This window comes from Oncorhynchus masou, chromosome 28 (assembly GCF_036934945.1).
Source record: "Oncorhynchus masou masou isolate Uvic2021 chromosome 28, UVic_Omas_1.1, whole genome shotgun sequence".
In the NCBI taxonomy this organism is placed as follows: domain Eukaryota; kingdom Metazoa; phylum Chordata; class Actinopteri; order Salmoniformes; family Salmonidae; genus Oncorhynchus; species Oncorhynchus masou.
The window spans coordinates 63,806,699-63,830,811 of NC_088239.1; the positions used below are offsets into that span (position 1 = coordinate 63,806,699).

At 41.2% G+C, this 24,113-nt stretch overlaps 1 protein-coding gene across 1 annotated transcript in view; it reads left to right on the forward strand.

Moving 5' to 3' along the window:
• Positions 1-24,113, forward strand: part of LOC135518053 (netrin receptor UNC5D-like) — a 331,784-nt gene that overhangs the window by 224,159 nt on the left and 83,512 nt on the right. The window contains exon 2 of the mRNA XM_064942889.1: positions 10,661-10,867. Coding sequence (XP_064798961.1) covers positions 10,661-10,867 — 207 coding nt within the window. The remainder of the gene's footprint in view (positions 1-10,660; positions 10,868-24,113) is intronic.

Genomic DNA, 24,113 nt, shown 5'->3' on the forward strand with positions numbered 1-24,113 from the left:
GGCCAGAGTTCCCGAGTTGGAATTCTGAGTTGGATGACCGTTCAAACCGATTTTTCCCAGTTGGAGGTTGTTGTTTTTTTCAAGTTCCCAGTTGTCTTGTCTGTACTGAAGTCGTAAATTTCCAAGTGAACTAAGCAATAATTCCAATCCATACCTTTAGCAATACAAACTAATTGTCATAGCTAGCCACCATTCATAAATATATACAGGTAGCTAAAGCTAACCAATTTGGCTCAATGTTAGCTAGCTAACGTTAGGCTATAACTAGCAATGCAAATGGCTTGCTGAGATAGGAATAATATTACTACACAGATCATATCTGTAAAATTAGCTAGCTAACAAGTTAGCTAGTGAGCCAACCAGCCAGCTAGCATTAGTTAGCTAGCTAACAGTACGCTTTAACTTGCAATGAAATTGACTTTCTTACCAAATTTGAAATGTATAATATATATGAAAATGTAGCTACTAGACTCTTATACATCAAGGATGCCATGGTTGCCCTTCATTTTGTATTTTTGTGTACTCGTTTTTTTCTCCCCAGTTGGAAGTTAGTCTTGTCTCATTGCTGCAACTCCCCTACGGGAGAGGTAAAGATCATGCGTACTCTGAAACATGACTCTGCCAAGCAGTATGTTGGAGGAAACACCGTCCAACTGATGACCAAAGTCAGCTTGCAGGCGCCCGGCCCGCCACAAGGAGTCGCTAGACCACAATGAGACAGGGAAATCCTGGCCGGCCAAACCCTTACCCTAACCCGGATGACACTGGGCCAATTGTGCACCGCCTCATGGGTCTCCCGGTCACGGCCGGCTGTGACACAGCCTGGGACCAAACCCGGGGCTGTAGTGACGCCTCAAGCACTGCAATGCAATGCCTTAGCCCACTGCGCCTCGTTGCCCTTAGTTTGAAGATGTAATCCGGATATAGATGTTTTATACAACAGCATTCTGTGTTCTCTTTTCAACTCCCTCAGCATATTTGCAGTCAAACGCCAGAATTACCTCCATCTCCTGACTATCACACTCTGTTGTCAGCTTCTTCTTCAACACAGTTGATCACTGTTTCTTTCCCATCACTGTCATCAGAAGACTCCACAGAGGCAACACTTTTGTTATTCATGATATCTTTAAAAAACAGCTGTGGTAGAAATGATTCTCTTCACATTCTGAGCAGTTCATGTTATAGACAGAAGCATGCTACATGGCAGACCAATCCAAACACATCTCTCGGTATGTCCAACCCATCCATTATCTCAACTAACCATGGCAAGCGGAAAGGTTCCTGTCTTTTTCCATGGATAAACCAACTAGGCCCGTATGTTAACAATTTTATTCATATTTACAAATGGCATACAAGTTTATTACGGCACATGAAAGTTCACAGGTTCCAGAAAGCATCTAAATGCTTCTCCTGTGAAGTAGTTCCTGAAAGTAGTTCAATTCCCCAATGAGAAGGAAGGGGTAGGCTGTCCTTGTCAATAAGAATTTGTTCTTAACTGATTCCCTATGTGTTATTTCATAGTTGTGACATCTTCACTATTATTCTACATTGTAGAAAATAGTAAAAAATAAAGAAAAATCCTGGAATGAGTAGGTGTGTCCAAACTTTTGACTGGTACTTACTTAATTTATTTGATTAATATTATGGTGTTTCAATTCCAGGAAAAACAAAAAACCCTATGGGTTTCCGTTAGGATGGAACAGAAAATATGGCACTGTACAACGTGATGATCTGCAGCACAGTACTGGGCTATTTAGCTAAAGACTCCCTGTGTTGTGGGGGCAGGGTACACAGGAGACCGGGGTTCAATTCCCCGACGGGGAGGAAGGAGTAGGCTGTCCTTGTAAATAAGACTTTGTTCTGATTCCATATATGTTATTTTATAGTTGTGATGTCTTCACTATTATTATTTTAATGTAGAAAATAGGGAGAAAAAAAATCAAAGTCCTGGAATGAGTAGGTGTGTCCAAATATGGCGCTGTACAATGTGATGGCGGGAATAGGCTACAGCATAAGTGGATTGGAGGATTCTAAATTAATATCTAAGGGGCATAACATTTCCACACCCTAATTGTAGTGTAACCGAACTTTCAGTTGAGCGTACTAGTCTTTGCCTTCTCTGCTTCTCTATCAATAGATGATGCTGTTGCTACTGTATGCAACCTCTTGCAAGTTAGTTAGCATAACAAATTACTAGTTAGACATTTCTTGACTTTGGGTGTGTTCTTAAATTCAATCTGGAGTGTCTGAGCCCATAAATTCAGAATGTTGTCTGATTGTCAGTTTGTAAATTCAGACTGTTTCACTCTCGTAGCGCAAACTGGACATTCGGGCTGAGGAGTAGGGTTGATTTGATCGTTCTGGCCTTATAACGGCTGTCAAGCACCCAAGCTAACGTTGTCTAGCTATTTTCATACACAAATGAGACCATTCTGACCATTTTCCTCACCCTAGCAGACCTGGTAAGGCAGTTTTCGTGTTAACCAGAGTGTTGGTGACTGTAACTGTGCTGTTGTAAACAATTTAATTACGCTTTTTTGCCATCATTTACTGACACGGGCCATATTAAACGGGTGTTGAGCACTCGTAAATCCATTATTCTGCACTCTGGAACACTCAGATGAGAGTGCTCTGAAATCGGTGTAGATAGCCAGAGCAAATTTACGAAAGCACCCGAATGTTCATTGACAACGCACAAAAACTATACCATTTAGCTAAGCTAAATGTGACGGGAATAATCAAGTCAATAAATGTTGGGTAGTTAGATAGCCTATAGGTAATATACTGGCAAGTTTGATGTAAAACTACTAACGTTAGGTAGCTAGCTAACATACCGGTACATACTGCTGTAATGATGTGGTTCTTAAGGACCGCGTAGCTAACAAGTTGTCAGCCAACATAACGTGTAAGGTAACTTATTTGAAAAGTCATTCTGTGCCTGAGTGGCTCACTTGTGAGCGTGCTGGCAGGATATGGCAGCATCTTTGGTTGTGTGTCAAGAATTCTGCAAAGCAAGTTTGTATGAAGGTCTGGTTATTCAAAGGGAAGTTGTTATATGCTATGGAGGTACATTTGTGTATTTTTGTCAAGAGTGAACGTTTTTATTTTCAATAAAAAATAATTGTTCTGAAAGCTACTTTTTTCCGACACAAAGGAAGTCATAGCGGACACCGACGAAGAAGGATTGTGTGATGATGGCATCTCAGGTAAGCAGCACTGGGCGTTCTTCTGTCCAACTTTTTCATAGCTAGTAGTTAGCTCCCACGATTCAGTATCGGTTCGTAACATTCTACTATATTACATGCATACATACCGTAGAATGATAAATCATGCCATTTTTATTCTCAGGCTAACCAAAAGTATTTAGCTACGAATGCCTGTTCTCGCCATTTTCAGTTGAATTAATCTAACTTTCTTTCATGGCAACTCATAATCAGGCCATGTCCTATTTGTTTCATAGTCGATATATAATCAAATTTCATGACAGTGTAACGGCTAGCTTTTTTTACAGAAGGATGAAAGAACACAATATGTCTGTCAGGGAATACTATTCTGATTTGTCAGATGAAGAGTCAGTGCCATTAAGGCAAGGATGCCCCATGTGGGTTTTAGAATGGTCAAAGGAAGTCTCAGAGCAATGGGCCTTTGTGTACAATGGCAAAGAGTTAGGGAGTCTTCACAGCTTGTAGATGGTGCAGGTATCATTGCCAGAATGATCCAGCTTCATTGCATTGCTCAGCAAAAATACTCTGTTCCTACTCCCCTGTCTCTCGTCCACATTGATAAATTGATAAGGTACTAAGATGTATAATGTCTCCATCAAATCTAAGAAGTTATTTCAACTTTTTATTCTTACTTATTCGTAGACACATTTTCAATGATGTATGAAATTGGAGTTGTTCTTCATCAACTGGTAATGCATAAATAAGGAAGCAGGTGAATAGGTTAAACATTTCACTTTTAATTCCAATGCATTTTTTTCAAGATACAATATTGTCATCTTTGGTGGTATAGAGGGATTTTCAAGGAAGGTAAGTATATTATGTTGTATACATATGGCATATTTCCCATCACCTAATGAACAACCACAATACCAGTCTGGCATTAAGCTTTCTGTGCTGTGTTGGCGTATCCTGAAAAATCAGCTTCTTTAGATTGAACAGTCATATCTCAGTTACTGTTTTCATATCTACAAAAAATAAGCTATTTTCTTTACTTTCAGAGTGCAAACTGATAAAGGGGTCGCAAATGTAGATATTGCCAGATGTTCACTGTCCGAGGAACGGGCCATGTGGAAGCTTTATTGCTGGCAGAAGTGTCCATAACCAGAGGTAATTAAACTGTTCTGTGTTCTTTTTCTCTCTTTCTCTCTGCCTGTCTTGTTGTACATGGAACCTGTCTCACATGCATTAATTAAAAAAACCTTAAGATGTCAGCTGCTAATTTTCAGATTTACACCACATAAACATTCAGCTATTTTCACGTGACTATCTGTTGCTATCTGTTGCTGCCAAGTCATCATCAAGCTTCAAGTGCTATTTATGTCTACTAATGACATTATCTGCTATTGTTTGTCCCCATGTGTCTGTTTTTCAGCATAAAGTACTCTGTAGCTACTTAGTATGGACACCAGGTGAGACCACACACACACAATAACAGTCTCTCCTTCACTTCATCCCACTCCCCCTTCTCCCTTAATCCTCTAGATTATATCAGCTGTGTTGGTGAACCCCTCCCGCATCTGAACTGGCTGACACAGAGGGAACAGCATGATCATAGGTGAGAGGTCACTTGGTCGGGTCAACAGAAAGTATTATTAAAGAGATGCTTTACATTGAAATACAGATAGAGATGTAGGCCATGTCCCAGAGTTAATGATCCAAGGTCATTTTTGCATTTTATGATTATGATGACTGACTGTGTTAGAATTAAAAAAACAAGGCTTAATCATGCTCTCTCTCTATCCATCTGTCTCTCGTCTGCAGGTATGTTTTAATGTGAGAGAGGAAGCCAGTCCCGTCATCGCCACCACAACCGCTCTTAAGATAACCTTCGGGCCAACTGGGGTCCCAAGGCTGGTTAGGAGACATTGCTAGAAACACTGTAATTGTGATGAACTGAGAGAATATTAGGGTAGCACTATAGTTCATTAATCATATGCTGTCTGCCTCTGTTCTTACCTCTTTCCTTTTCTGTCTTCTACATCTCTCTCCCCACCTCGTCTTTCTTCCTCGTTTCATATGTGCATTGAAGTACAGATTGAACTTGTATTTCTAATATAATATTACAGTTATCATAATTTTAATATATTATGTATTTATAACACCTGGATAATTAACCTACTTCAATAAAGCGTTTCACATTCTCCGCTGGTTGAAATTAAGTATCTCATTGAAATATTATCCCGTGTCTCCCGATTAATGCAGATGAAGAGAGTTAGATATGCAGATTTTTGGTCTGTATATATGAATTACAAATCAGCCTTCACTTAAATCATGTTTCTAGTCTATTGCATAGTTACAATGTGTAATCATTGATGTCCCAGGAGCAGGAGTGGTAAACATTGTTGAAGTGTATAATTGTAATACATACATGCAGACACAGCATCATTCAAAGAATGGAGTTTGATACACCTGGTATTGGATATGACTGAAAAAGAATGTCTCATAGAGATTCATACTGGAACCGTACCTTTATTTGCCAAGGAAAATTATGTGATCAGTGAATATATTCAATGTACAGGCTACAATGTGGGAATTTCATGCGTGGTAATAACTACAGTCATTGTATTTAGGACTTGCATCCTTGGAACAATAAAGTTATTATATTCTACTCTATCCATAGGCTTCATCAATGCCATTCAGACTTGACGTTGATACAACAACTATGATAGCTGAGGTTCATAGATTGGTATGAATATTTGTTCAGAACCTAACGTTTTAGGGTCCATACACAGATCGGCTACATACTGTAGCTAGCCACACATCCATATGCATACAGTTATTTTGAACCTCAACTGCACATTTACCAAGTAAATAGTTAGCTAGCTATGTTACGTCAGCTGCATTGCACAGCAAGGCAAGCTTACACAATTGTACATTCAATTTGCAGTAAATGCTTTAGCTGGCTAGATTCTTTACATCCACTGTTTTCCAAGACGACAGCCTGGTTTGCTGGTTTTCTCAGGAGTCCCTAAAACATTAAACAACACAAATTACAATGTCATACTCATGCCATAACACCAGCTAGCTAGCTGGCTAATGTTAGCTAGTCAGCTAACTTGCTAAATAGCAATTTTTGTAAATTACCTTTGACAAAAAAATATGCACAATCGTTTGTCTTTTCATTAACTAACATATTCCTCTCAATGTTTTGCTTGGCTCGCTATGATGTCATAATTGCTTACATTTGCTTCCACCGTAATGTTTTGTCAGCCATCTTTGCTGAAGAAAGTCACAAAGGGTGGGTGGCTCGTGTCAAATTCGTCATTGGAACGACTCGATATGATTGGTCATATATAAACATTGGGACACAAATGCATAATGAGTGCTCTAACTCCCCCTTGTGGTGTTCTGGAGTAATGAAGCCGTGACGCTGGGTACCTCTAAGTCCACAGTGTAAGCTCACAATTTTTAAAGGAGGAACCACTGTACTAGTTGAGAGTCGCTGATTTAAAGTTTCCGAGTTGGAATTCCGCGTTGGATGACCGTTCAAAAAGTATTTTCCGAGTCGGAGCTAGTTTTTTTCCAAGTTCCAGTTGTCTTAAACTCACTGAAGTCTGAGATATCCCAGTTCCGAGTTTCCAGCTGTTTTGAATGCGGCAGAAATCATGATGGATTGACAGCATGGCAAATGTATTCAACCTTTTCTGCATGTGAATGTTTGACCTTTTAAGCTTTGAAAAGAGACCCTTAAACCCAGACTTGGACCACACACCCACTTCACTGAATAGCAGGCTCGTGATTGCTTTGCAACGCTTGCAGCTTGCCATTGATTCCTTCCAAACCACTCATTGTTGAATTTGAAATGTCCATTTTGTTGTGTAATGTTTATGTCCAATGGCCGATGAGAACCCATACATTTTATCGATAATTTCTCTTCATATGACATTAATTGAAAAGTATTTGGCAGTAGATTGTCAACGTGATTGATGGCTGCTTCTCCAGCTTACTAGCTAAGATTTTTAAAGTATGATGTTGACATGATCAGTCCAATCAAAGCTACGGTAGATATAACGTGATTTTACATAATTTTATCCGTGGCCAATGACCTTGAGCATTATTGGATGGGCACTTCTAATGTAAATCTATGGCAGCACCCAAGGGGCTTGAATTTTTGAGCTCTCCCGTTAGATTTACTGGTAAAGTAGTGTCCCCATGAGTGACAGAACACTGATTGGCACAACTATAGAACATTACCAACCCCAACACTCTGTATAGAGCTAGGCTGAAATACCTGCATTTCGGAGCTACCTTAGTCAAGAAAGCAAAAAAGAGACAATGTTTGTATGCAGCTTTATTAACTCAATTATATTTTTTTCACATTGTTTGCACACTGATAAGTTACTCTTATTAATGCCAAAATAACATGCCAAACAGGCAACATTTTATGCTCTGCCCCACCGGCCCTGAATGACGTGTCGCCACTGGTGATCCCCCGTGACATCTTGTCCCCCCCCCCTCCCATGCTGGGATGTATCTCTGCGGACCCTGCGCGCTGTTGCCCGGATGGCCCATCGGTCGTAGATCACCGTGGAAACACAGCGTAGCGGCGGTCTATCCTGTCAGCGAGGTGGATTGTCTTCTCTTTTAGCCCTCACACACACACACACACTGGCCACATGAATCAGATGACCCTAGATAATCACTGTCAGTATGGCAGATGGGAGAGCCATAACATCAGCAGTTAAAGGGCCAAAACCTTGCCAAATAGCCTGTCTTTCAGACGCTGACCCTTACCACAGATATAGGATCAGATTACACAATCCCAATAATAAGTACTTATTCTTACCAAGTGATGCTCTAGCGAGCAAATTACAGAAGAATAGCAGCTGTAACAGGATTGTAAGGTAGCAGAGCAACAGCACAATGGCTTGGTACTGAGACATATATATATATATATATATATATATATATATATATATATATATATATATATATACATGCATCCGTCTGTCCGTGTGTGCATTTGTGTGCAGTGCACGTCTATGTTTCTGTATATCTCTCTGTCAGTGTGTGGATGTGTGCTGGCATATGTGTTTTGTTGCTATTCAAACACAAATAATGCATGTCACCTCGCCACACACCAACAAAATGGAGCATTCCAGAAAAGAGCAAGTAGCTACAGTAGCCCGGGGTAGTCATTTCTAAATTAAAAGGATGTCTCTTTGTTCAGTTCCATGAACCAGGGAGAGAGAAAGAGCGTAGCACTATGGGGAAGAGGGAGGTAGACGCCAGTGAGGGCTGTGCTTTTCACAGCCAGAACACACACACAGTCAGAATATCAAACGCACACACACAAATTAGAACATCAAATACACACACGGACACATACATGCAGCACACACACACAGCCAGTCCATCACATACACAGTAATTTATCTTTTCCTTTCAATCAGGAGTCTTCCTCCTGCAAGAAAGCTTCTGTAGGGAGGAGATGGATTAGATGTTGGAGAGAAAATCGGGTAGCTAAAATCCTGGAGCTGGAGAGTGCACCCCACTACTTATAAAGAGACATACCCCTCGATCACAGACATACAGTGCATTCAGAAAGTATTCAGAACCCTTGACTTTTTCCACATTTTGTTACATTACAGCCTTATTCTAAAATGGACTAAATAGATTTTGTCCTCATCAATCTACACACAATACATAATGACAAAGCAAAAACAGATTTTAGAACTTTTTGCATAGTTATTCAGACCCTTTACTCAGTACTTTGTTGAAGCACCTTTGGTAGCGATTACAGCCTTGAGTCTTCTTGGGTATGACGCTACAAGCTTGGCACACCTGTATTTGGGGAGTTTCTCCCATTCTTCTCTGCAGATCCTCTCAAGCTCTGTCAGGTTGGATGGGGAGCATCGCTGCACAGCTATTTTCAGGTCTCTCCAGAGATGTTCGATTGGGTTCAAGTCCAGGCTCTGGCTGGGCCATGCAAGGACATTTAGAGACTTGTCCCAAAGCCACACCTGCATTGTCTTGGCTGTGTGCTTAGGGTCATTGTTCTGTTGGAAGGTGAACCTTCAACCTAGTCTAAAGTTCTGAGCACTCTGGAGCAGGTTTTCTTCAATGATCTCTCTGTACTTTGCTCCGTTCATCTTTCCTTCGATCCTGGCTAGTGTTCCTGCCGCTGAAAAACATCTCCACAGCATGATGCTGCAACCACCATGCTTCACCGTTGGGATGGTGCCAGGTTTCCTCCAGACGTGGCGCTTGGCATTCAGGCCAAATAGTTCAATCTTGGTTTCATCAGACCAGAGAATGTGGCTCATGCAATGGAATGTATTTTTTGTGATTGAGTTGAGTTGAATCAACAAATCACAGCACATATTTTAGCGCATATTTTACTTCCTGTTTTGCTCCTATGGGTACGCTCGCAATGGCCGGCAGTCCACCCATTATGCCATCATTGACTTGAATGGGGACGACTGTTCTATTCAATCTATTTCTATGGCAGCACAGGCAGTCGGGAGCGGAGAGATTGGAACAGTTATTACAGTGACAGCCTTCATTTGGCTGGCCAATTACCGTCATCCAAAATTCCATGACCGTCACAGACCTAGAAGGTTCCCTGCTCCACACACTCTCAATACGTGCGTTACTGGTAGACGTATGTCTGCCTCAACGCTCACAGAATGGAATTCACAACACAATGCAACACAACAGAATGCATTATTATCTTGATTTAAAATGTTTCCGACCCGCAATGTAATTGTTATAAACTGCGAGCCGAATGTTTTAATTTCACCCACCAGCTGAGTTTTTTGCGGCTCACCCGCGGTAACCGTGGGTATCCAACCCGATGCAGAGCTCTATCTCACACATAAAGTACAAGAGAGGTTACAGGAGAAAAGCGAAGCGGGAGATTAGTCAGAGTATAATTACACCTGCTACACATATATTACACACACATACACACACCTGATTATTGTTTGAGTCAGACATAGGAATTATTGCAGTTAATTATTGTTACCAAATCGCTCTCTGAAATGAACAGATTGTGAAGGACTTGCCTTTTGAAAGATCAAAGAGTGTCAATGAGGTGTAGACTGTCATCATGTTGAGGTGGTAGAGCAGCGGCTATTGTTGGAGTGTTTTCTATGGAAATGTGAGTCTGAGTTGGGTGTCATCATCTCACACACTTTCCTGATTCATTAGACATTGTTGCAAATGTTTTGTTATGGATGTACTTTTGAGACACTTTTGAGGTGTTTGGGTTACTGTATTATCGATATTTGTGCAACGTTACTAATATTCTACTTTACTCTAACCTACTCTAGTCTACTTCACCCTAACCTACTTTACTCAACTCTACTTTACACTACCCTACTCCCCTCTACTCTATTCTACTGTACTCTACTTTAATCTACTCTATTATACTGTACTCTACACTACTCTATCTAGTCTATACTCTAGTCTAATGTCATGTTCCTTGTCTCCAGGTTCCAGGAGTGATGCTCTGCAGCATGGTACATCAGGGACCCTCCCCCACTTCCTGCAGGAGCCCGATGATGCCTATATCGTCAAGAGCAACCCCATCAAGCTCAAGTGCCGGGCCAGGCCAGCCCTGCAGATCTTCTTCAAGTGCAATGGGGAGTGGGTCCACCAGAGCCAGCACCAGTCTCAGGAACACACGGACGAGGGCACAGGTGGGACACACACTGATGTGACATAGAAACTCATGCACATGAATGCAGACACTTTTATGCACCTACCCACACAAGCACATATACTGTACATTCACATGCTTACACACATACACACACAAATATGTATTCACACACACAAACATACACACACAGAAACACTGTGTTTTTCTTCCCAATCTCCCCATAGTCTATCATTTCATTTGGAGTGATAAAACAAGGGTTAAAATGCAGTTTATTGACTGTTCCCAAGCTTAAGTCCAACCCTTAAAATATTATTGCCTCACCATGTGGCAATTTTGTTCCACACAGTTACAATCGAGCTCCTTCCATCTCTAAATCTGTATTGTCTGGTGTGTGCTTTTGTCCAGTTACCTTCCCATCTGGCTCCTTCATGTCTCTGATGTGTGTGTATATGTGTGTATACCTTCTAGGGATGTGCATCTTTCCCGTTTCGATTCGTATCAAGATACATGGGCTCCGATACGATACAGGAACAGTACGTTTTAGTTTGAAACTATTCAGCGCAATTTGGTTTGATTAGAAGAAAGAATCGATGCGATTCGGTTCGATATGCAATAACATTTGTTGCATAAACGCATCCATTCTACAATCTAAATTAAAATCTGCTACTGATGAGCTGGTCCTCTCTGAGCTGGATCTATCTGAGCTGGATCTATCTGAGCTGTGTGTGTGTGTGTGTTTAACAATCCTTGTGGGTAATCACAAGGATAGTAAAACAAGGAAAATTCAGACAAGTGGGGACATTTTGCCGGTCCCCAGGAGGAACATTTTATTTTAGGCATAGGGGTTAGGGTTAGGGGTTATGGTTAGGTTTAGGAGTTAGGATTAGGGTTCATTTTAGGGTTAGATTTTGGGATTAGGTTACGTTTAGGGTTAAGGTTAGGGTTAGATTTAGGTTTTGGAGTTAAGGAAAATAGGATTTTAGATGGTAACCAATTATTTGGTCCCCAGCAGGATAGCAATACAAAACTGTGTGTGTGTGTTTAACAAGTCACATAATAAATTGCATATACTCACTCTGTGTGCAGTAATAGTGTTTAACCAGATTTTTGAATGACTACCTCATCTCTGTCCCCCACACAATTATCTGTAAGGTCCCTCAGTCGAGCAGATAATTTAAAACACAGATTAAACCACAAAGACCAGGGAGGTTTTCCAATGCCTCGCAAACTTGGGCACCTATTGGTAGATGGGTCAAAATAAAAAAAGCAGACATTGAATATCCCTTTGAGCATGATGAAGTTATTAATTATGCTTTGGATGGTGTGTCAATATACCCAGTCACTACGAAGATACAGGCGTCTTATCTAACTCAGTTGCCAGAAAGGAAGGAAATCGCTCAGGGATTTCACCATGAGGCCAATGGCGACTTTAAAACAGTTACAGAGTTTAATGGCTGTGATATGAGAAAATTGAGAATGGATAAACAAGAACAAAAATATTCCAAAACATGCATCCTGTTTGCAATAAGGCACTAAAGTAATACTGCAAAAAAAGTAATACTCCACAATACTAACCTACTTATACTTCCGGCGCTGACAGAGATGGCCGCCGCTCTTCGCGTTCCTAGGAAACTATGCAGTATTTTTTTTTTTACGTGTTATTTCTTACATTGGTACCCCAGGTAATCTTAGGTTTTATTACGTACAGTCGGGAGGAACTACTGGATATAAGAGCAACGTCAACTCACCATCATTACGACCAGGAATACGACTTCCCAAAGCGGATCCTCTGTTTTGCCCACCACCCAAGACAATGGATCAGATCCCAGCCGGCAAACCAAAACAACGACGCCGTAAAATGGGCAGATGAAGCGGTCTTCTGGTCAGGCTCCGGAGACGGGCACATCGCACACCGCTCCCGAGCATACTACTTGCCAAAGTCCAGTCTCTTAACAACAAGGTTGATGAAATCGGAGCAAAGGTAGCATTCCAGAGAGACATAAGAGACTGTAACGTTCTTTGCTTCAAGGAAACATGGATCGGAGACGGTACAGCCAGCTGGTTTCTTCATGCATCGCTCCAACAGAAACAAGCATCTTTCTGGTAAGAAGAGGGGCAGGGGGGTATGCCTTATGATTAACAAGACGTGGTGTGATCATAACAACATACAGGAACTCAAGTCCTTCTGTTCACCTGACTTAGAATTCCTCTTCGATTATAATCACAGCTGCATATATTCCCCCCCAAGCAGACACATCGAAGGCCCTGAACAAACTTTATTTGACTCTATGTAAACTGGAAACCACAAATCCTGAGGCTGCATTCATTGCAGCTGGGGTTGATTTTAACAAGGCTAATCTGAAAACAAGACTCCCTAAATTCTGTCAGCATATCGATTGTGCAACCAGGGCTGGTAAAACCCTGGATCAATTGTTATTCTAACTTCCGCGACGCATATAAGGCCCTCCCCCAACCTCCTTTCTGAAAAGCTGACCACAACTCCATTTTGTTGCTCCCTGCCTATACACAGAGACTAAAACAGGAAGCTCCCCCGCTCAGGTCTGTTCAACGCTGGTCCGACCAATCTGATTCCACGCTTCAAGATTGCTTCGATCACGTGGATTGGGATATGTTCCGCATTGCGTCAAACAACAACATTGAGGAATATGCTGATTCGGTGAGCGAGATCATTAGCAAGAGCATCGGCGATGTCGTACCCACAGCAACTATTAAAACATTCCCAAACCAGAAACCGTGGATTGATGGCAGCATTCGCACTTAACTGAAAGCGCGAACCACTGCTTTTAACCAGGGCAAGGTGACCGGAAACATGACCGAATACAAACAGTGTAGCTATTCCCCCCGTAAGGCAATCAAACAAGCTAAGCGTCAGTATAAAGACAAAGTAGAGTCGCAATTCAACGGCTCAGACACAAGAGGTATGTGGCAGGGTCTAAAGTCAATCACGGATTACAAACAGAAAACCAGCCCCGTCACGGACCAGGATGTCTTACTCCCAGACAGACTAAACCTAATGATGAATCATTTGGTGAATTATTACATCCCTACTACCTGTGTTACATCCTTAGTACATGTGTTACATCCCTAGTACCTGTGTTACATCCCTAGTACCTGTGTTACAATCCTAGTACCTGAGTTTACATCCCTACTACCTGCATTACATCCCTACTACATGTACATCTTTAAAACCTGTGTTACATCCTTAGTACCTGTGTTTCATCCCTAGTACCTGTGTCACATCCTTAGTACCTGCGTTAAATCCTTAGTACCTGCGTTACATCCTTAGTACCTGTGTTATATCCCTAGTACTTGTGTTACATCCTTATTACCAGTGTTATATCCCTAGTACCTGTGTTACATCCTTAGTACCTGTGTTATATCCCTAGAACCTGCGTTACATCCTTAGTACCTGTGTTACATCCCTAGTACATGTGTTACATCCTTAGTACCTGTGTTACATCCTTAGTACCTGTGTTACATCCTTAGTACCTGTGTTACATCCTTAGTACCTGTGTTATATCCCTAGAACCTGCGTTACATCCTTAGTACCTGTGTTACATCCCTAGTACATGTGTTACATCCTTAGTACCTGTGTTACATCCTTAGTACCTGTGTTACATCCTTAGTACCTGTGTTACATCCTTAGTACCTGCGTTACATCCTTAGTACCTGTGTTACATCCCTAGTACCTGTGTAACATCCTTAGTACCTGTGTTACATCTTTAGTACCTGCGTTACATCCTTAGTACCTGTGTTACTTCCCTAGTACCTGTGTTACATCCCTAGTACCCGTGTTACATCCCTAGTACCTGTGTTACATCCCTAGTACCTGTGTTACATCCTTAGTACCTGTGTTACATCCTTAGTACCTGCATTGCATCCCTAGCACATGCGTTACATCCTTCGTACCTGTGTTACATCCTTAGTATCTGTGTTACATCCTTAGTATCTGTGTTACATCCTTAGTTCATGTGTTACATCCTTAGTATCTGTGTTATATCCTTAGTATCTGTGTTACATCCTTAGTATCTGTGTTATATCCTTAGTATCTGTGTTACATCCTTAGTTCATGCGTTACATCCTTAGTACCTGTGTTACATCCTTAGTTCATGCGTTACATCCTTAGTACCTGTGTTACATCCTTAGTTCATGTGTTACATCCTTAGTATCTGTGTTACATCCTTAGTTCATGTGTTACATCCTTAGTACCTGTGTTATATCCTTAGTATCTGTGTTACATCCTTAGTACCTGTGTTATATCCTTAGTATCTGTGTTACATCCTTAGTTCATGCGTTACATCCTTAGTACCTGTGTTACATCCTTAGTTCATGCGTTACATCCTTAGTACCTGTGTTATATCCTTAGTATCTGTGTTACATCCTTAGTTCATGCGTTACATCCTTAGTACCTGTGTTATATCCTTAGTATATGTGTTACATCCTTAGTACCTGTGTTATATCCCTAGTATCTGTGTTACATCCTTAGTACCTGTGTTATATCCTTAGTATCTGTGTTACATCCTTAGTACCTGTGTTATATCCTTAGGATCTTTGTTAAATCCTTAGTACCTGTGTTATATCCCTAGTATCTGTGTTACATCCTTAGTACCTGTGTTATATCCTTAGTATCTGTGTTACATCCTTAGTTCATGCGTTACATCCTTAGTACCTGTGTTATATCCTTAGTATCTGTGTTACATCCTTAGTACCTGTGTTATATCCTTAGGATCTTTGTTAAATCCTTAGTACCTGTGTTATATCCTTAGTACCTGTGTTACATCCTTAGTACATGCGTTACATCCTTCGTACCTGTGTTACATCCCTAGTACCTGCGTTACATCCTTAGTACCTGCGTTGCATCCCTAGTACATGCGTTACATCCTTAGTACCTGTGTTATATCCCTAGTACCTGTGTAACATCCTTAGTACCTGTGTTACATCTTTAGTACCTGCGTTACATCCTTAGTACCTGTGTTACTTCCCTAGTACCTGTGTTACATCCCTAGTACCCGTGTTACATCCCTAGTACCTGTGTTACATCCCTAGTACCTGTGTTACATCCTTAGTACCTGTGTTACATCCCTAGTACCTGTGTTATATCCTTAGTACTGTTTTACATCCCTTGTGCATGTGTTACATCCTTAGTACCTGTGTTACATCTTTAATACCTGTGTTACATCCTTAGTACCTGTGTTACATCTCTAGTACCTGTGTTACATCCTTAGTACCTGTGTTACATCTCTAGTACCTGTGTTACATCCTTAGTACCTGCGTTAAATCCTTAGTACCTGCGTTACATCCTTAGTACCTGTGTTATATCCCTAGTACCTGCGTTATATCCTTAGTACCTGTGTTTCATCCCTAGTACCTGTGTTACATCCTTAGTGCCTGTGTAACATCCTTAGTACCTGCGTTGCATCCCTAGTACATGCGTTACATCCTTAGTACCTGTGTTATATCCTTAGTATCTGTGTTACATCCTTAGTACATGCCATACATCCTTAGTACCTGTGTTATATCCCGAGTACCTGTGTTACATCCTTAGTACCTGTGTTACATCCCTAGTACCTGTGTTGCATCCCTAGTACCTGTGTTACTTCCCTAGTACCTGCGTTGCATCCCTAGTACCTGTGTTACATCCTTAGTACCTGTGTTACATCCTTAGTACCTGTGTTACATCCCTAGTACCTGTGTTACATCCTTAGTACCTGTGTAACATCCTTAGTACCTGTGTTATATCCTTAGTACCTGTGTTACATCCTTAGTACCTGTGTTACATCCTTAGTACCTGTGTTACATCCTTAGTGCCTGTGTTACATCCCTAGTACCTGTGTTACATCCTTAGTACCTGTGTTACATCCTTAGTACCTGTGTTATATCCTTAGTATCTGTGTTACATTCTTGGTTCATGCGTTACATCCTTAGTACCTGTGTTATATCCTTAGTATCTGTGTTACATCCTTAGTACCTGTGTTATATCCTTAGTATCTGTGTTACATCCTTAGTTCATGCGTTACATCCTTAGTACCTGTGTTATATCCTTAGTATCTGTGTTATATCCTTAGGATCTTTGTTAAATCCTTAGTACCTGTGTTATATCCTTAGTATCTGTGTTACATCTTTACTTCATGCGTTACATCCTTAGTACCTGTGTTATATCCTTAGTACCCGTGTAACATCCTTAGTACCTGTGTTACATCCTTAGTACCCGTGTAACATCCTCAGTACCTGTGTTACATCCCTAGTACCTGTGTTACATCCTTAGTTCATGCGTTTCATCCTTAGTACCTGTGTTATATCCTTAGTGTCTTTGTTACATCCTTAGTACATGCCATACATCCTTAGTACCTGTGTTATATCCTTAGTGTCTGTGTTACATCCTTAGTACATGCCATACATCCTTAGTACCTGTGTTATATCCCGAGTACCTGTGTTACATCCTTAGTACCTGTGTTACATCCCTAGTACCTTCGTTGCATCCCTAGTACCTGTGTTACATCCCTAGTACCTGCGTTGCATCCTTAGTACCTGTGTTACATCCTTAGTACCTGTGCATGTGTGCATGTGTGTGTGTGTGTCATAAGTAATGAACTGCTAAATGTAAACTGTAACTGTAAATTGGAGGCTCCTTGTCCTTTTTGTAATCATGAAGAGTACATGTTAAATATTAGATGACTGACTCTTACATTTGACATTTTAGTAATTTAGCAGACGCTTTCCAGAGCGACTCTCAGTTAGTGCATTCATCCTAAAATAGCTATGTGGGACAGCCATATATCACAGTCATAGTAAGTACATTTTCCTCAAAGTAGCTATCAGTGCAAGTAAGGGGGGAAAAAGTCAAGTGTGAGTGATAGTTCACAGAAGGCATTTCTTTTTTGGGAGAGCGAGCTAGAACCTGTCAACTCTGTTACGACACCTCAGTGTGTATTTTAACACACATGCCATACCCCCTCTCTCAGAGCCACTAAGACAGACAGTTACAGAAGTTCAGACTGTCTCCTTGGGTAGTCAAACTTCAATGTTCTGTTCAATGTTCTGTTCTGGAGCCAGTAGTCAGATCGTTATTCTCCTAACACATCTAACTCTGCTCTGCTATCAACAGATATCAACAGTTCCGACAACTGACGTTAATTATTCTAAATGCGGCCACTCTTTTTATCATCTCTGTGTGGCCATTTGACACACACAAACTCAGATCATCCAATAGCTGGCTTGATCCACAAGTACTCTGTTAATCTAAACTTCAAAGTAGAAACAGCAAACACAAAAAATATACCTCAGATTGACTCTTTTCTTGTTATAAACTTTGCTCGACTTTGCTAGATGACCCGTGGATAGTGAATCTATCGGCACATACATGGATTAGACAACACTGTGTTTGTGTGAGATGAAATCTGTAAACTCAGCAGGAGTATCTTTTTGGAGCACATGCAATTACATTTTCTTTCCCAGAAAAATCAGCAGACACACTCAAGGCTTGGTGTTCATGTCTGGATCTCAAGCTTACTTACAGTAGATTGGAAGTGGTGTCTCCCACCTATCCACTGTCTACTCCATCCCACCCCCCCACCCCCCTTGCTCTTTCTATCTCTTTCTCTCTTTGTCTTTCTTTTTCTTGTCACTCGCTTGCTCCACTGAACAAAGTGGCCTAATCTCTCCAAATGGAAAGCTGGTGTTCTAGTGGACGGCCCAAGGCTCGTCTATGGATTGGTTGAGCGTAAAGGCCAGTGGAGAAGTCCACTTCCCTGCATGGACGTGTGGCTTTGCAGTCTGGACATAGAAATTGCTGTGAGGCTCACAGAGCTGTAAGGAAGGATTTCTCTGGATGCGATCAGAGATTTACTGAGAGTTATCTGGACGTTGTGCTGTGTGTCTACTGTATCTGACATTGGCTCTGTCTGTGTATATGTCTCAGGTTATAGACAGCCTCTGTAGAATGTCACTGGCAGCACACTGGCATACAGTGGGGTCCAGAATTATTGACACCCTTGATAGAGATGAACAAAAATGACTATCAAATAAATATTTTAAATAATGAGCTATACTGTATGCTTCAACAAATGGGGAAATGTTATTATTTTATACTAATACAATTGCTCAGAGAAAGAGATTTTGTTCAACAATTAATATTTTAGGTAGGGGTCAAAGTTATTGACACCCCTGTTTTCAATACATCACCTTGTGAGGATAACGGCACTGAGCCTTTTTCTGAAATGTTTTATGAGTTGGAGAACACATTAGGAGGGATCTTTTATTTTGTATAAAATGTTTATTTAACTAGGTAAGTCAGTTAAGAACAAATTCTTATTTACAATGACGGCCTACCCTGGCCAAACCCAAACCCGGATGACGCTGAGCCAATTGTGCACCGCCCTATGGGACTCCCAATCACGGCCAGTTGTGATACAACCTGGAATCTAACCAGTGTCTGGAGTGACGCCTCTAGCATTGAGATGCAGTACCTCAGACCACGAGACCATTCATCCATACATAATCCTTTGAGTTTATGGACTGGCCTCAATTAAAACCACAGGTTTTCAATGGGTTTCAAGTCCGGACACTGAGATTGCCATTGCCAAATTAACCATTGTCATGGCCAATTAACCATTTATTTGTGAATTTTGATGTGTGCTTGGGGTTATTGTCTTGCTGGAAGATCCAATTTGTGGCCAAGCTTCAGCCTCCTGGCAGAGAACCAGGTTTTTGGTTAAAATATCCTTATACTGGGTAAAGTTCATGATACAGTTGAAAACCTGGTTGCCTCTGCCAGGAGGCTGAAACTTGCCCGCAAGTGGATCTTCCAGCAAGACAATAATCCCAACCACAAAGATGTGGTTAATTGGCCACAAAATCAAGAGCAATTGTGAGCAGTTGTATTAGTATAAAATTATATAATTTCCCCCAAAATGTTAGCATACAATATAGCTCAGTAGTTCAATTGATTATTTTATACAGTCATTTTTGCTCATCTTTATCAAGGGTGTCAATAATTCCAGACAACACTGTATATATTAATAGTGCACTGAAGCATGACAGCAAAGGTTATGATGGAACAATACACTCAATCAGGCCTACACACGCGCGTGCAATACACTCAGGTAGCAGTTGTGTAGCGGCAGCTCACTAATGGCTGTTAAAGTGTGTCTGAGAGGCAGGCCTGGCCCTCGGGGAAGGCTGTGGTGGTTAGTGCAGTAAGCTGTGAATCAAATGGAGCAGGAGCCAAACAACACCAGCACGAATGCTAAAGTTGTTTCACCAGTGCAGCTGAGCTCTGACATGTGAAGCTCATGACAGGATAGAAAGCAGAGAGATGCATGCATGTGTCTCCTGGGAGAACGTAATATGATTCTATATTGACATATAAATGTGCTTGCATCTGTTTTCTCCTAACTTCTAATGGGGATGAAAGAGAGTAGTTATGAACACACAGAGAGTCCCAAGGGGACTCAGTGATCGCCAACCTGATGGAGTCCCTGTACTAAATGTTTTCATGATGCATTATATGCACACAATGATGAATGTCATAGTTGAGAGGATATAACACAACATGTGTTATGCAAGCTGTAGTACAGTTGAAGTCGGAAATTTACATACACCTTAGCAAAATACATTTAAACTCAGTTTTCAGGATTCCTGACTTTAATCCCAGTACAAATTCCCTGTTTTAGGTCAGTTAGGATCACCACTTTATTTTAAGGATGTGAAATGTCAGAATAATAGTAGAGAGAATTACTATTTTCAGCTTTTATTTCACATTCCCAGTGGGTCAGAAGTTTACATGCACTTAATTAGTATTTGGTAGCATTGCCGATAAATTGTTTAACTTAACCTTCCACAAGCTTCGCGCAAAAAGTTGTATGAATTTTGGCCCATTCCTCCTGACAGAGCTGGTGTAACTGAGTCAGGTTTGTAGGCCTCTTTGCTCGCACACGCTTTTTCAGTTCTTCCCACATATTTTCTATACGATTAAGGTCAGGGCTTTGTAATGGCCACTCCAATACCTTGACTTTGTTGTCCTTAAGCAATTTTGCCACAACTTTGGAAGTATGCTTGGGGTCATTGTCCATTTGGAAGACCCATTTGCGAGCAAGCTTTAACTTCCTGACTGATGTCTTGAGATGTTGCTTCAATATATCCACGTAATATTCCTCCCTCATGATGACATCTATTTTGTGAAGTGCACCAGTCCCTCCTGCATTAAAGCACCCCCACAAAATGATTGCTGCCCTCCCCCCTTGCTTCACGGTTCTTCGGCTTGCAAGCATCCCACTTTTTCCTCCAAACATAACGATGGTCATTATGGCCAAACAGTTCTATTTGTGTTTCATCAGGCCACAGGACATTTCTCCAAAAAGTATGATCTTTGTCCCCATGTGCAGTTTATGGTGGTTTATGAGCAGTGGCTTCTTCCTTGCTAAGCGGCCTTTCAGGTTATGTCGATATAGGACTTGTTTCACTGTGGATATAGATACTTTTGTACTCGTTTCCTCCAGCATCTTCACAAGGTCCTTTGCTGCTGTTCTGAGATTGATTTGCACTTTTCGCACCAAAGTACATTCATCTCTAGGAGACAAAACGCGTCTCCTTCCTGAGTGGTATGACGGCTGCGTGGTCCCGTGGTGTTTATACTTGCATACTATTGTTTGTACAGATGAACGTGGTACCTTCAGGCATTTCAAAATATCTCCTAAGGATGAACCAAACTTGTGGAAGTCTACACATTTGTTTCTGAGGTCTTGGCTGATTTCTTTTGATTTTCCCATGATGTCTAGCAAAGAGGCAATGAGTTTGAAGGTAGGCCTTTAAATACATCCACAGGTACACCTCCAATTGACTTCAATGATGTCAATTAGCCTATCAGAAGCTTCTAAAGCCATGACATAATTCTCTGGAATTTTCCAAGCTGTTTAAAGGCACAGTCAACTTAGTGTATGTAAACTTCTGACCCACTGGAATTGTGATACAGTGAATTATAAGTTAAATAATCTGTCTGTACATTTTTGGGGGGGAAATGACTTGTGTCATGCACAAAGTACATGTCCTAACCGACTTGCAAAAATTAGAGTTTGTTAACACGAAATTTGTGGAGTGGTTGAAAACCGAGTTTTAATGACTCCAACCTAAGTGTATGTAAACTTCCGACGTTAACTGTATGCTTCACCATAGTCAAGCTGTCACATTCTGACCATAGTTCTGTTATTTTATTCTTTGTTTTAGTATGGTCAGGGAGTGAGTTGGGGTGGGCAGTCTGTTTGTTTTTCTATGTTGGTTTTTGTGTTCGGCCTCGTATGGTTCTCAATCAGAGGCAGGTGTCGTTAGTTGTCTCTGATTGAGAATCATACTTTGGTAGCCTGGGTTTCACTTTTGGTTTGTGGGTGTTTGTTTCCGTGTGAGTGTTTGGGCCACACTGTACTGTTTCGGATTTGTATAATTCATGTTCCAGTGTTCAGTTGTGTTTTTGAATAAATCAATATGGACACTTACCACGCTGCATTATCCGGTCCGATCCTTACTCCTCCTCAGACGAAGAGGGGGAAATCCGTTACACAAGCGAGTAAACTCGCACTGACGTCCATCCCTACTGGCTAACGTGCAATCATTGGAAAATAAAAGTGATGACCTACGATTATGATTATCCTACAAACGGGACATTAAAAACTGTAATATCTTATGTTTCACCGAGTCGTGGCTGAACGACAACACCGATAATATAGAGCTGGCAGGATTTTCCATGCACTGGCAGAACAGAGAAGAAGCTACGTCTGGTAAGACGAGGGGTGGTGGTGTGCGTCTATTTGTCAATAACAGCTGGTGCGCAATGTCTAATATTAAAGAAGTCTCGAGGTATTGCTCACCTGAGGTGTAGAGTACCTTACGATAAGCTGTAGACCACACAATCTACCAAGAGAGCTATAATCTATATTATTCGTAGCCGTCTATTTGCCACCAGACCAATGCTGGCACTAAGACCACAGTCAACAAACTCTATAAGGCCATAAGCAAACAAGAAAATGCTCATCCAGAAGCGGCGCTCCTAGTGGCCGGGGACTTCAATGCAGGCAAACTTAAATCAGTTTGTCACATGTGCAACCAGAGGAAAAAAAACTCTAGACCACCTTTACTCCACACACAGAGATGCATACAAAGCTTTCCCCCGCCCTTCATTTGGCAAATCTGACCATAATTCTATCCTCCTGATTCCTGCTTACAAGCAAAAACTAAAGCAGAAAGTACCAGTGACTCGCTCAATACGGAAGTGTTCAGATGACACGAATACTACGCTACAGGACTGTTTTGCTAGCACAGACTGGAATATGTTCCAGGATTCATCCAATGACATTTAGGAGTATACCACCTCAGTCATCGGCTTCATCAGTAAGTGCATCGACAACATCGTCCCCTCATTGACCGTACGTACATATCCCAACCAGAAGCCATGGATTACAGGCAACATCCGCATCGAGCTAAAGGCTAGAGCTGCTGCTTTCAAGGAGCAGGACACTAATCCTGACGGTTATATGAAATCCTGCTATGCCCTTAGATGAACCATCAAACAAGCAAAGTAAGCGGCGATTAGAGTAATATGGTCACCATAACAGCCTAGGTGGGCTTGCCGAAATTGACACCCACAAAAATACATGTTTAATATAAAAATAAGAAAATGAAAAGGTGAAATGGCCGACGATTTTTGCACAATTTCTCTGTTATACTAATCTATAATGAGTCCTTGGCTGATCATTGGGCAACGGCCGGCCCCCGTTTTCTGATAGGCTGAACTGAGTTAACACAAACTCACATTCAAAGTCAAACATCAACAAAGAGACCTGTTTCGACTCTGTCACCAGTTAGACAGCCAATATCATGGATCGTAAAAATGGTGCCTATAAATATAGAAAGAGCACATCCTACATTGTCACATCACTCAAAACGTCCGATTTTGGGTGGCTCAAACCATGATTTTGTCAAACGGGAAAGGAAATTATCCTCATGATTCCTATATTGAAAGTGTGTGCCCTGCTCCTGTGCATGAGTCACTGGGGAGCACAGTAATGTGGTGTGGTGTGGATAAAATGCCAGGACCAAATTTGTAATCGCTAATTTGTAATCGCTGTCAGTGTCCTGCTTTTATTTGATATGCTGCCTACTGTAGATAGCTTCATGTAACTCCCCACTTGAGTTTTGCTCTGTGGCAACAAAAAAACTATCTGCGAATTTGTAAAAAATATGTTGGTCATAACTCCCCTCCTGAAAAACTAAAA